Source organism: Cherax quadricarinatus, unplaced genomic scaffold (assembly GCF_038502225.1).
Source record: "Cherax quadricarinatus isolate ZL_2023a unplaced genomic scaffold, ASM3850222v1 Contig114, whole genome shotgun sequence".
In the NCBI taxonomy this organism is placed as follows: Eukaryota; Metazoa; Arthropoda; class Malacostraca; order Decapoda; family Parastacidae; genus Cherax; species Cherax quadricarinatus.
The window spans coordinates 138415-151456 of NW_027195140.1; the positions used below are offsets into that span (position 1 = coordinate 138415).

At 44.7% G+C, this 13042-nt stretch overlaps 1 protein-coding gene across 1 annotated transcript in view; it reads left to right on the forward strand.

Annotated features, from left to right (window-relative positions):
• The first annotated feature begins 605 nt into the window (after window positions 1–605).
• Window positions 606–13042, forward strand: part of LOC128698360 (sodium/hydrogen exchanger 9B2-like) — a 153602-nt gene continuing 141165 nt past the window's right edge. The window contains exon 1 of the mRNA XM_070080056.1: window positions 606–740. Within this exon, the coding sequence (XP_069936157.1) occupies window positions 606–740 (135 nt within the window). The remainder of the gene's footprint in view (window positions 741–13042) is intronic.

A 13042-nucleotide genomic window follows, 5' to 3' on the forward strand; every position in this document is an offset into this window, starting at 1 on the left:
CTGGATGCCATATACATCGCAGATGATCATCGGCACCAACACATTAATCGATGAGCTGGGGATCGTGCCCTTTATAAGGTCAATACACACAGTATTAACTCTTCTTCGATAACCCGTCGCCATTGTTGTTGTCGTCTCAAAGCTCCTCCACCAGGTGTCGGGACTGAGGAGAGACAGCTGACGACCGCTCAGCACAGCGTCTGAGCAGGGAATGACGCTTCAGACAGTATTACTCAGGCTGGCTCCTCCTCAGGAAAATTAATGAATCATTGTCCGCATCGCTGTTGGGCCGTGCGGACGCACTGCGCAGTAGCTCCCACTAATCCTGGTTTCTGCGCAGTTTTCCCTGTTCAGACATGGCGGAGTACACCGGCAGGAGGATTAACACAGTCTGCATTGAGCTGTTGAGGGGTTCTCTGAGCCCTGCTACGATGAACGTCGTTCTTCCTGCAATTATTAGGGATTTATATGGTATCCCTAACGAGGAACTGTATGGTGTGGCCCTTAATGGGGTGAAACGAGTATTTGTGAAGTTCCTGAGGACTAGCTACTACAGCAGTGTGGTGGAGGAGTACCAGGAACGCCGAATGTGCCTCAACTCGACGATGGATGTGTGCTTGCATGACGTGTCTACTTACTATACGTGGGTACGAGTGAGGAATGTACCCTTTGAGGCAACTAAGTTTGGTATAATTGAAGTTTTTAGCAAGTATGGAGTCATTCATGAAGCCAGAGGTGGGGTATGGAGGGATGGACCATATGAGGGCCTCCCGGAAGGGTCATACAACATCAAGATGACCCTCAAGACGCCTATACCTTCGTATGTCATGTTGACAGGCACCAGAAATCAGGTATATGTGTCGTATGTGGGGCAAAGGAGAACGTGTCGTCTTTGCGGCTCTTATGATCATATAGCGGCGCAATGTGCACGTAGAGTTGCCCCGGGGGTGTCAGCCCCGGTGGAGGACGTCCAGCAAACGAGTGTGGTGGCGGCGGCGAAGACTGGGACTCCTCTATGGAGTGAGGAGGTGGAGAAGGAGGGTGAACAGATGGGGACGTGTGTCACACTCCCGGTGGAGGAGGGAGTTCCTACTCCAACGCCTGTGGTGGTGGAGGAAGTGGGGGAGTCGACACAGGAGGTGTCCTTGGAGTCAGTGCTCCAGGAATTCTTGGAGGAGGCCGTGGTAGGAGAGGACATGGATGGACGGACCAGTGAAACGCAGCAATTGCAAGGGCTGAGTGAGAAGTCGGAAGTAGCAGGGAATACTGGAAAGGATATACTTGTAGTGGCAGAGGTACACAGGGAGGATGTACCTGAGGAAGAGGTGGCTTTGGTAGGCAGCTCTAGGAAGAGGCCAGTGGGGTTGACTGAATTAGATGATGTTTTAACACCTGGGCAAAGACCAGGTAAGAAGGCATGGGCAGAGGTGGTCCGCAAATCCCCTACAGGGGGGGGAGTACAGGGAAAATCGGGGGAGAGACAAGGGGGGGTAGGGGGTCCTATTAAAAAGAGTAATAAGGAAAGTGTGAGCAGCTTGAAGGGAAGTGTGAGCAAGCCACAGCGACACAGAGGTAAGCCGCCTCTCCCTGACCATTCAGGTGTGTAACGATAAATGCTAATGGCCTAAAAACTGAGGTAAAAAGGGTCTGGTTGGAGTGGTTCCTCAAAAGGTACGACGTTGATGTTTGTTTCCTACAGGAGCATAACTATAAGTCAGGTAGTGAGTTGAGATTGAGAGGATATAAGTTGTTTGTAAGCATGGCAACACTTTTAAAGGGCGGAGTGGCTGTTTTAGTAAAGGAGACCAGTCCATTGCGAGTCATGGGGTGGGAGGAGGGGGGTGGGGGGAGGGTTGTTCGGGTGGATGGGTGGTGGGGGCAGAGTAGGGTATGTTTTGTGGGAGTTTATATGCCTGCGATTGGTAATGTCAGGATAAAATCAGATTTTGTTCGTGACGTTTTGTTATATTATCTCAGGGGTTTACCTGCCATAGCGATAATTGGAGGTGATTGGAATTGTGTGATTAGGCATGTAGACGTAGTACCTAGGGGGGCGGGGTGCGTGTTGGGTGTCTTAAGGGATGCTTTGTGCGATGTCGGGGTGGTAGATGTGGTTGGCAGGGGGGGGTATCAGGTTGAGCATACCTATGTACAGGGGAGTTATGAGGCAAGGTTGGATAGGATTTATGTGAGGCAGGGGATAGGAGTGGAGAGAGTTAGAACAGTAGACGTGGGTTTATCAGATCACAGAGCAGTGTTGGCTGACCTTAGGGTGGATGGTATTCCGAGAATATATCAGAGCTATTGGAAATTAAATGTGAGGCTTTTACAGGAGGAGGATCAAGGTCGGTCTTTTCAGTCATGGTGGAAAGGCTTTTGGGAGGCTAGGGATGAGGAGGTGGATTTGCTAGATTGGTGGGAGTTGCAGGCAAAGGTGAAAATTGTAGAATTTTTTAGGAAGAGGGGCAGGGAACGGGCACGCTGGAGGTTTGGATTGCAGAATTATTTAGAGGGTCAGTTGAATGATTGTTATGCGGGGGGGGGGGGGGGTCGGCAGGCAGGGGAAGGAGATATGGGGGAACTTAGGAGTCGTTTAGTAGAGATGCATAATGAACGTTTTGATGCACTCAGGGTCAGGGCAGGATTGGAGGACGTACTAAAAGGTGATAAGCCAACGGGTATGTTCTCAGAAAATTCAAGGACAGACAGTTGAGGAATACCGTGGCGCATATTGTTGTGGAGGGTGGGGAGGGTTATGTGAGGGGACAGGGCCTCACTGACACAGATTCTATCAGTAGGTATGCTGATTATTGGTTTACGGAGAAATGGAAGAGAAGGGGAGGGGTGGGTGGGTTAGAAACATTTAGAGGGATGAGGGTTTCGCAGGGTATGGGGCAGGGGGATCGGGAGTTGGAGGGAGGCATTACGGGGGAAGAGGTGGGGGAAGTGGTGAATGGGTTGAGTCAGGGGAAGGCACCGGGAATAGATGGGTTATCTAATGATTTTTACAAAGCACATTGGGAGGTACTGAGGGAATGCCTAGTGGCGGTTCTGAATTATATGTTGAAATGGGGCAGAATGGCGCAAACACAGAGAACTGGGGTCGTTGTCTTGGTGCCAAAGAAGGGAGGAGAGGAGAAGGGTTTGGGAGATTATCGTCCGTTGTCGTTAATGTGTACGGATTACAAAATTTTTGCGAAGGTATTGGGGAACAGGTTAAAGAAGGTAATTGGGAGTAGCGTACATGGGGGTCAGTATGGGATTCCGGGACGGACTATGAAGAATGGGCACAGTGTGATAAGGGATTTTATAGAGAACTGTCAGGGAGGGGGCGTCCTTGGGTTGGATTGGGCTCAGGCATATGACTGCGTGAAGAGGGACTTTTTGTGGGGCTGTTTGGAAAAATTGGGTTTTGGAGGGGGGGTCGTGAGGTGGGTGCGCATTCTGTATGAGGGGGCTGTCATGAGGGTGCAGGTTAATGGTAAGCTGGGGGGGCGGTGATGATGGAACAGGGATTAAGGCAGGGTTGCCCGCTGTCACAGTTGCTCTTTGCATGCGTGCAACATCCTTTTTTTGAGGCTGTGGACGACGCACTGCGGGAGGTGGGGGGGGAAGCATGGGGGCATAGTAGGTTATGTGGATGATACAACTGTGTTAGTTACGAGTGGGGAGGCTTTACGAAGGGTGGGAGAGGTCATTAGGAGTTTTGGGAATGTTTCAGGAATGGTAGTTAATTTAGCAAAGTCTAGGTTATTGGAAGTAGGAACATGGGTTGGGGGGAGATTGGGGGAGGAAATGGGATGGACGGTTTGTGACAGAATTAGGGTGTGTGGGATATGGTATATGAGGCAATTGCAGGAATGTAGGAGGATTAACTCAGAAGCAGTCACGAGTAGGGTTATAGGCAAGTTAAAAGGTTTGAGGGCCAGTGAAGTGGCGTTACAGCAGAGGGCGTTGGTAATTAACTCGGTGGTGTATAGTAAGGTCTGGGGTGTAGCGGAGGTGTTCCCTTTGGGGGTGCAGGATATACAGGAAATACAGAGGAGGGTGTTGAGGTTTGTGTGGGGGTTTGGGAGGGCCTGGTTGTCCAAAGATGTGGTCATGACGGAGGTGAAAAGGGGGGGGACTAGGTTTGTTGGCCTTAGGGCCTAGGGTAATGGTATTATATATTAAGCAGAGGTATCTAAGGGTGGGGGGGAGGGGGGTGTTAGGGTGGATAGGGTGATGAGGGATGCTAGAAACTGGTGGAGTGGTAGGGATTTGAGAAAGTGTGAAGATGTAATAAGATTCATGTTGGCAGTGGGGCAGGTAAAAAGGTTGAAGGTAAACGCAGTGGTGGGTGTGGTGTGGGGAAGGGGTGTATTGCAGGGGGCCGCAGTATACCCCATGTATAACTGGAGGGTCATATGGAGGGAGTTCAGGAAGCTTAGGATACCAGCAAGGGTTAGGGAGTTGGTGTACCGTTTTCTAATGGGTGTGGTGGCATCTAAGTATATGTTGCATAAGATGGGGTTGGTTAGAGAGGCAACATGTTTATTCTGTGGGGAGGAGGAGACGGCATATCATGTGGTATATTTTTGTTCATCTTTGGAAGTGGTGAGAGTCTGGATGGCGGGGGTTATTAGGCTGTTGGGGGGGGGAGTTGGTCTTTTCTTAGATCGTTGTCGATGGATGTTAGTGGGGTAGCAAGCGAAGTGGGCAGGGCTTTGATGTATGTTATGGCAGATTATTTGCATGTTTCTTGGGGTATGAGGCAGATTTCAGGGCAGTTGAGGATAAAAGCGTTAGCAGCGCGGTTTTATAGGACAAGGTGTAGGAATAGGTTAATATATGGGGGGAAATGGGAATCAAGTTTTTCGATAGGTTATCGTAATTTTACTGTAGCACAGCTTCTAAGGGAACAGGGGGGGGGGCGCGGGTAGAGTCTCTTTTATTGTGAGGGGGGGGTGTAAGGTTAGGCTAGCAGTGTGGAAGGTGGTGTGGGGGTGAGATAGTGAGAGCATATATTTATGAAATGGTTATGTTCCTGCAGAGATATTTGATATCGGCGATCAGTACCTTGGATACATAGTCATACATGGATTGCCTTGCATTGCATATTTTGGTTGGGTATATTATTGCATTCACTATCGAGGAGAGGTGGCTTAAGTGGCTGTTATGGCTTTTTAGGTCAAGTAGTACTGAACACGTGCAAAAATGATATTGCCAGTGAATAGCAGTAATTCTTTTTATTAACATTGAGAAGGGTTTTAAAATATAAAATAAAGCAAGGAACACTGTAGTCAAGTACGTTAGTATAGAATGATGCTTATTTTGTAGTTTTAACATGTAGCTGCAAGTACTTCCCATATTGCCCTTGTGGATTAGCTTTTCTTTAGATATAATTAGTATACAAGTATTTCCTTTATAACGGTACTTCTTTATAGAAGAAGGATTGTAATATCTTTGCACACGTTAATGTGACGAATATGACTGTCAAGGATGTTTAATTGTGTTTCAGATAGGGAGATTAGGATTTTGTGTTCAGTTATTAACAAGTTTGATCTTAAGCTAGGAGTTAGTTAGTGGTAGGGGTGTACCTGTTTGGTATTTCATGAAGGGGTTTCTTTTTATTATTCGCCCCGTCCTTGTGAGGGGAGAACCCATTTGATATGTTTCAATGATAATTATAGTCTTGGTTTATATTAAATATTTACTTAGGTTGTTTAAAGTTGAGGTAACATGAAGTGTATTCTTTAATTTTATGTGTAAAATCCATGTCATACAATGATGTTCTGACAGTTTGAATTTCTTTGTTGTTGTTTTATTATTATTGATATTAGATGTTGTGGGTGTATATTCTTCCAATTATACAAGTGTGTGTGTATGGTAACATAATGTACATATCTGGGTTGCTATGTACTTTTATATTTTTGTTGTGGTTTATGCATAACCAAATTCTGTAATTCTCATTAAGGTTTAATGAGGTAAGGGCATACCGTGATTGTTAGGTTACTTAAGGGTTTTTTCTCAAAACGGTGCATGCATATATTTTTTGTATGCACTGGCATTATTAATTATTGTTAAAAGGGGGTTTGGTAGGTCATGTTGTTGGATGTGTAAATGGTGGTAATACACCTAGGGGTAACGGTTTATTTAAGTACTGGGATTGTGTGGTAGAGGAATTTTTGTTAATATCCAGTATAGTTCTTATTATTAATCACTTATACGTCCTTGTAAATACGTGTGATATTCTTTGGATTATATAGGTAGTATTTATGAATTTATTAAATCCACCTGTATGTTCGGGTGTGGGTTGCCTTCGTGTAGAACGTGGAATTGTTGTTTCATTTTTAATGGATAACATGTCTTAGTTTATGTAACGTATGCATAGCATACATTTAAATATGTATTGTGTTTTCTAAATAAAATATAAAAAAAAAATTAATGAATAGAAAAAGAAATAATAATTCACAAAGATAAGCACTTTATTATTTATTAAATCAAACATAAAACAATAAAACATGAAAGGTATATCCTATTTGAAAGAAAAATGAAAAGTGAAATGAATAAAATAACATTTGAACTCAACGCTAATGTAGATAGGGGTGTCTGGTGTTGGTGACACTGTTGTTGAAATCCTAGCCGTTGCTGATGATGGGGGGGGGGAGGTCGCAGGTGTTGGTTACGACCCACTGGCTAGTTCTTCACAGTAGATAGAACCCCGAGTAGTATCCCGATGACAGGAAAGCAGGTTCTTTACCGCTGCAATGATGTGGGGTTACGTCCTGCAATTTCATACAGTAGGAGGGGAAGGGATAGCAGGAGCTAGACTGACCCTACCTTAACAAGCAGCCGGCAGTCAAACTATCACTTTCAGGGAGTGAGAAAAAAGGCGGGAAAAACGGGAGCTTGACTTACCCTACCTTAACTAGTAGCCGGCAATGAAACTATTGTTACTATATCGCTACTCTTATCTATTGAACTTTTCCCTCACAAATGTGCTTCACAGCACGAAACAATGTGCTTGACTGTACCTATCACCGTTCTTCAGTGCACCTAACACTGTCTTTCACTGCAGTTAGCAATGTGCTTAACGGCACTAACAACGTGCTTCACTGCACCTAACAATGGGCTTCATTGCACCTAACAATATGCTTTGCTGCACCTAACAATGTGCTCCACTGCTCCTAACAGTGTACTTCATATCACCAAACACTGTTTCACTACACCTAGCAATGTGTTTCACTGCACTTAACACAGTGCTTCACTGCACCTAACACTGTGCTTCACTGGACTTAACAATGTGCTTCACTGCAAGTAACAACGTGCTTCACTGTACCTAAAAATGTACTTCTCTGCACCTAACAATGTGCTTCATTGCACCTGTAAATGTACTTCACTGCACCGAACAATGTGCTTCACTGCACCTAACAATGTGCTTCACTGCAAGTAACAATGTGCTTCACTGCACCTAAATAGTACTTCATTGCACCTAATACTGTGATTCATTGTACCTAGCAGTGTACTTCATTGCACCTAACACTGCACTTGACTGCGCCTATCAATGCGCTTCACTGCACCTAATACAGTGCTTCACTGTACCTAACACTGTGCTTCACTGCACCTAATAATGTACTTCACTGCTCCTAAAAATGTGCTTCATTGGACCTGAAAATGTACTTCACTGCACTTAACAATGTGCTTCACTGCACCTAAAAATGCACTTCACTGTACCTAATGCTGTGCTTTACTGCACCTAAAAATGTACTTCACTGTACCTAACAATGTGCTTCACTGCACCTGAAAATGTGCTTCATTGCACCTAACAATGTGCTTCACTGCACCTAACAATGTGCTTCACTGCTCCTAACAGTGCACTTCACTGCACCTAACAATGTGCTTCACTGCAAGTAACAATGTGCTTCGCTGCACCTAAATAGTACTTCACTGCACCTAACACTGTGATTCACTGCACCTAACACTGTGATTCACTGCACCTAGCAGTGTATTTCATTGCACCTAACACTGCACTTGACTGCACCTAGCAATGTGCTTCACTGCACATAATACAGTGCTTCACTGCACCTAACACTGTGCTTCACTGCATCTAACACAGTGCTTCACTGCACCTAACACTGTGCTTCATTGCACCTAACAATTTGCTTCACTGCACCTAACAATGTGCTTCACAGCACCTAAAAATGTACTTCACTGCACCTAACAAAGTGCTTCACTGCACCTGAAAATGTGCTTCACTGCACCTAACAATGTGCTTCACTGCTCCTAACAATGTACTTCAGTGCACCTAACAATTTGCTTCATTGCTCCTGAAAATGTACTTCACTGCACCTAACAATGTGCTTCACTGCACGTAACAATGTACTTCACTGCTCCTAACAGTGTACATCACTGCACCTAACAAGGTGCTTCACTGCACCTAACAGTGTACTTCATAGCACCTAACACAGCGCTTCACTGCACCTAACACTGTGCTTCATTGTACCTAACAATTTGCTTCACTGCACCTAACAATGTGCTTCACTGCACCTAAAAATGTACTTCACTGCACATAACTCTTTGCTTCACTGCACCTAAAAAGTACTTCACTGCACCTAACACTGTGCTTCGCTCACCTAGCAGTGTACTTCATTGCACCTAACACTGTGCTTCACTGCTCCGAAAAAATGAACTCCACTGCACCTAACAATGCGCTTCATTGCACGTGAAAATGTACTTCACTGCACCTAACACTGCTTCACTGTAAATAACAACGTGATTCACTACACCAAAAAATGTGCTTCACTGCACCTAACAGGGTACTTCACTGAACCTAAGAATGTGCTTTAGTGCACCAAACAATATGCTTCACTGCACCTAACAGTGTACTTCACTGCACCTAACAATGTGCTTCACTGCGCCTAACAATGTGCTCCACTGCACCTAACAGTGTAATTCACTGCACCTAACAGTGTACTTCACTGAACCTAACAAAGTGCATCACTGCACCTAATAATGTACATCAATGCACTTAACACTGCTTCACTGCACCTAGCAATGTGCTTCACTACACCTAACACTGCTTCACTGCACATAACACTGCATTTCACTGCTGCTAACAAAGTGCTTCACTGTACCTAACAACGTGCTTCACTGCACCTAACACTGTATTTCACTGCTGCTAGCAAAGTGCTTCACTGCACATAACTCTGTGCTTCACTGCACTTAACAATGTGCTTCACTGCACCTAACAATGTGCTTCATTGCACCTAACACTGTATTTCACTGCACTTAACAATGTGCTTCACTGCACCTAACAATGTGCTTCGCTGCACCTAACAATGTGCTTCACTGCACCTAACAATGCACTTCACTGCACCTAACAATGTGCTTCACTGCACCTAACAATGTGCTTCAATGCACCTAACAATGTGCTTCAATGCACCTAACAATGTGCTTCACTGCACCTAACAATGTGCTTCACTGCACCTAACAATGTGCTTCACTGCACCTAACAATGTGCTTCACTGCACCTAACAATGTGCTTCACTGCACCAAACAATGTGCTTCACTGCCCCTAACACTGTACTTCACTGTACCTATCAATGTGCTTCACTGCACCTACCACTGTATTTCACTGCACCTAACAATGTGCTTCACTGCACCTAACTATGTGCTTCACTGCATCTAACAATGTGCTTCACTGCAACTAACAATGTGCTTCAGTGCACCTGACAATGTGCTTCACTGCACCTAACAATGTGCTTCACTGCACCTAACAATGTGCTTCACTGTACCTAACAATGTGCTTCACTGCACCTAACAATGTGCTTCACTGCACCTAACAATGTGCTTCACTGCACCTAACATTGTGCTTTACTGCACCTAACAATGTGCTTCACTGCACCTAACAATGTGCTTCACTGCACTTAATAATGTGCTTCACTGCACTTATCAATGTGCTTCATTGCACTTAACTATGCGCTTCACTGCACCTAACAATGTGCTTCACAGCACTTAACAATGTGCTTCACTGCACCTAACAATGTGCTTCACTGCACTTAACAATGTGCTTCACTGCACTTAACAATGTGCTTCACTGCACCTAACAATGTGCTTCATTGCATTTAACAATGTGCCTCACTGCACCTAACAATGTGCTTCACTGCACCTAACAATGTGTTTTACTGCACCTAACAATGTGCTTCAGTGCACTTAACAATGTGCTTCACTGCACCTACAAATGTGCTTCACTGCACCTAACAATGTGCTTCACTGCACCTAACAATGTGCTTCACTGCACCTAACAATGTGCTTCACTGCACCAAACAATGTGCTTCACTGCCCCTAACACTGTACTTCACTGTACCTATCAATGTGCTTCACTGCACGTAATACTGTGCTTCACTGCACCTACCACTGTATTTCACTGCACCTAACAATGTGCTTCACAGCACTTAACACTGTGCTTCACTGCATCTAACAATGTGCTTCACTGCACCTAACAATGTGCTTCAGTGCACCTGACAATGTGCTTCACTGCACCTAACAATGTGCTTCACTGCACCTAACAATGTGCTTCACTGTACCTAACAATGTGCTTCACTGCACCTAACAATGTGCTTCACTGCACCTAACAATGTGCTTCACTGCACCTAACATTGTGCTTTACTGCACCTAACAATGTGCTTCACTGCACCTAACAATGTGCTTCACTGCACTTAATAATGTGCTTCACTGCACTTATCAATGTGCTTCATTGCACTTAACTATGCGCTTCACTGCACCTAACAATGTGCTTCACAGCACTTAACAATGTGCTTCACTGCACCTAACAATGTGCTTCACTGCACTTAACAATGTGCTTCACTGCACTTAACAATGTGCTTCACTGCACCTAACAATGTGCTTCATTGCATTTAACAATGTGCCTCACTGCACCTAACAATGTGCTTCACTGCACCTAACAATGTGTTTCACTGCACCTAACAATGTGCTTCAGTGCACTTAACAATGTGCTTCACTGCACCTACCAATGTGCTTCACTGCACCAAACAATGTGCTTCACTGCACCTAACAATGTGCTTCACTGCACTTAACAATGTGCTTCACTGCACCTAACAATGTGTTTCACTGCACCTAACAATGTGCTTCACTGCACCTAACAATGTGCTTCACTGCACCTAACAATGTGCTTCACTGCACTTAACAATGTGCTTCGCTGCACCTAACAATGTGCTTCACTGCACTTAACAATGTGCTTCATTGCACTAAACAATGTGCTTCGCTGCACTTAACAATGTGCTTCATTGCACTAAACAATGTGCTTCGCTGCACTTAACAATGTGCTTCATTGCACTTAACAATGTGCTTCACTGCACTTAACAATGTGCTTCGCTGTGCACTGCACCTAACAATGTGCTTCACTGAACCTAGAAATTTGCTTCACTACACCTAACAATGTGCTTCACTGCACCTAACAATGTGCTTCACTGCACCTAACAATGTGCTTCACTGCACCTAACAATGTGCTTCACTGCACCTAACAATGTGCTTCACTGCACCTAACAATGTGCTTCACTGCACCTAACAATGTGCTTCACTGCACTTAACAATGTGCTTCACTTAACAATGTGCTTCATTGCACTTCACTGCACCTAACAATGTGCTTCAAACAATGTGCTTCACTGCACCTAACAATGTGCTTCACTGCACCTAACAATGCTGTGTTTCACTTAACAATGTGCTTCATTGCACTGCACTTAACAATGTGCTTCAACAATGTGCTTCAATGTGCTTCACTGCACCTAACAATGTGCTTCACTGCACTTAACAATAACAACCTGTGCTTCATTGCACTAAACAATGTGCTTCGCTGCACTTAACAATGTGCTTCATTGCACTTAATGTGCTTCGCTGCACTTAACAATGTGCTTCATTGCACTTAACAATGTGCTTCACTGCACTTAACAATGTGCTTCATTGCACTTAACAATGTGCTTCACTGCACCTAAAAATTTGCTTCACTGCACCTAACAATGTGCTTCACTGCACCTAACAATGTGCTTCACTGCACCTAACTATGTGCTTCACTGTACCTAACAATGTGCTTCACTGCACCTAACAATGTGCTTCACTGCACCTAACAATGTGCTTCACTGCACCTAACAATGTGCTTCACTGCACCTAACAATGTGCTTCACTGCACCTAACAATGTGCTTTACTGCACCTAACAATGTGCTTCACTGCACCTAACAATGTGCTTCACTGCACTTAACAATGTGCTTCACTGCACCTAACAATGTGCTTCACTGCACCTAACAATGTGCTTCATTGCACTTAACAATGTGCTTCACTGAACCTAGAAATTTGCTTCACTACACCTAACAATGTGCTTCACTGCACCTAACAATGTGCTTCACTGCACCTAACAATGTGCTTCACTGCACCTAACAATGTGCTTCACTGCACCTAACAATGTGCTTCACTGCACCTAACAATGTGCTTCACTGCACCTAACAATGTGCTTCACTGCACTTAACAATGTGCTTCACTGCACCTAACAATGTGCTTCACTGCACCTAACAATGTGCTTCATTGCACTTAACAATGTGCTTCACTGAACCTAGAAATTTGCTTCACTGCACCTAACAATGTGCTTCACTGCACCTAACAATGTGCTTCACTGCACTTAACAATGTGCTTCACTGCACCTAACAATGTGCTTCACTGCACCTAACAATGTGCTTCACTGCACCTAACAATGTGCTTCACTGCACCTAACAATGTGCTTCACTGCGCCTAACAATGTGCTTCACTGCACCTAACAATGTGTTTCACTGCACCTAACAACGTGATTCACTGCACCTAACAATGTGCTTCACTGCACCTAACAATGTGCTTCACTGCACCTAACAATGTGCTTCACTGCACCTAACAATGTGCTTCACTGCACCTAACAATGTGCTTCACTGCACCTAACAATGTGCTTTACTGCACCTAACAATGTGCTTCACTGCACCTAACAATGTGCTTCACTGCACTTAACAATGTGCTTCACTG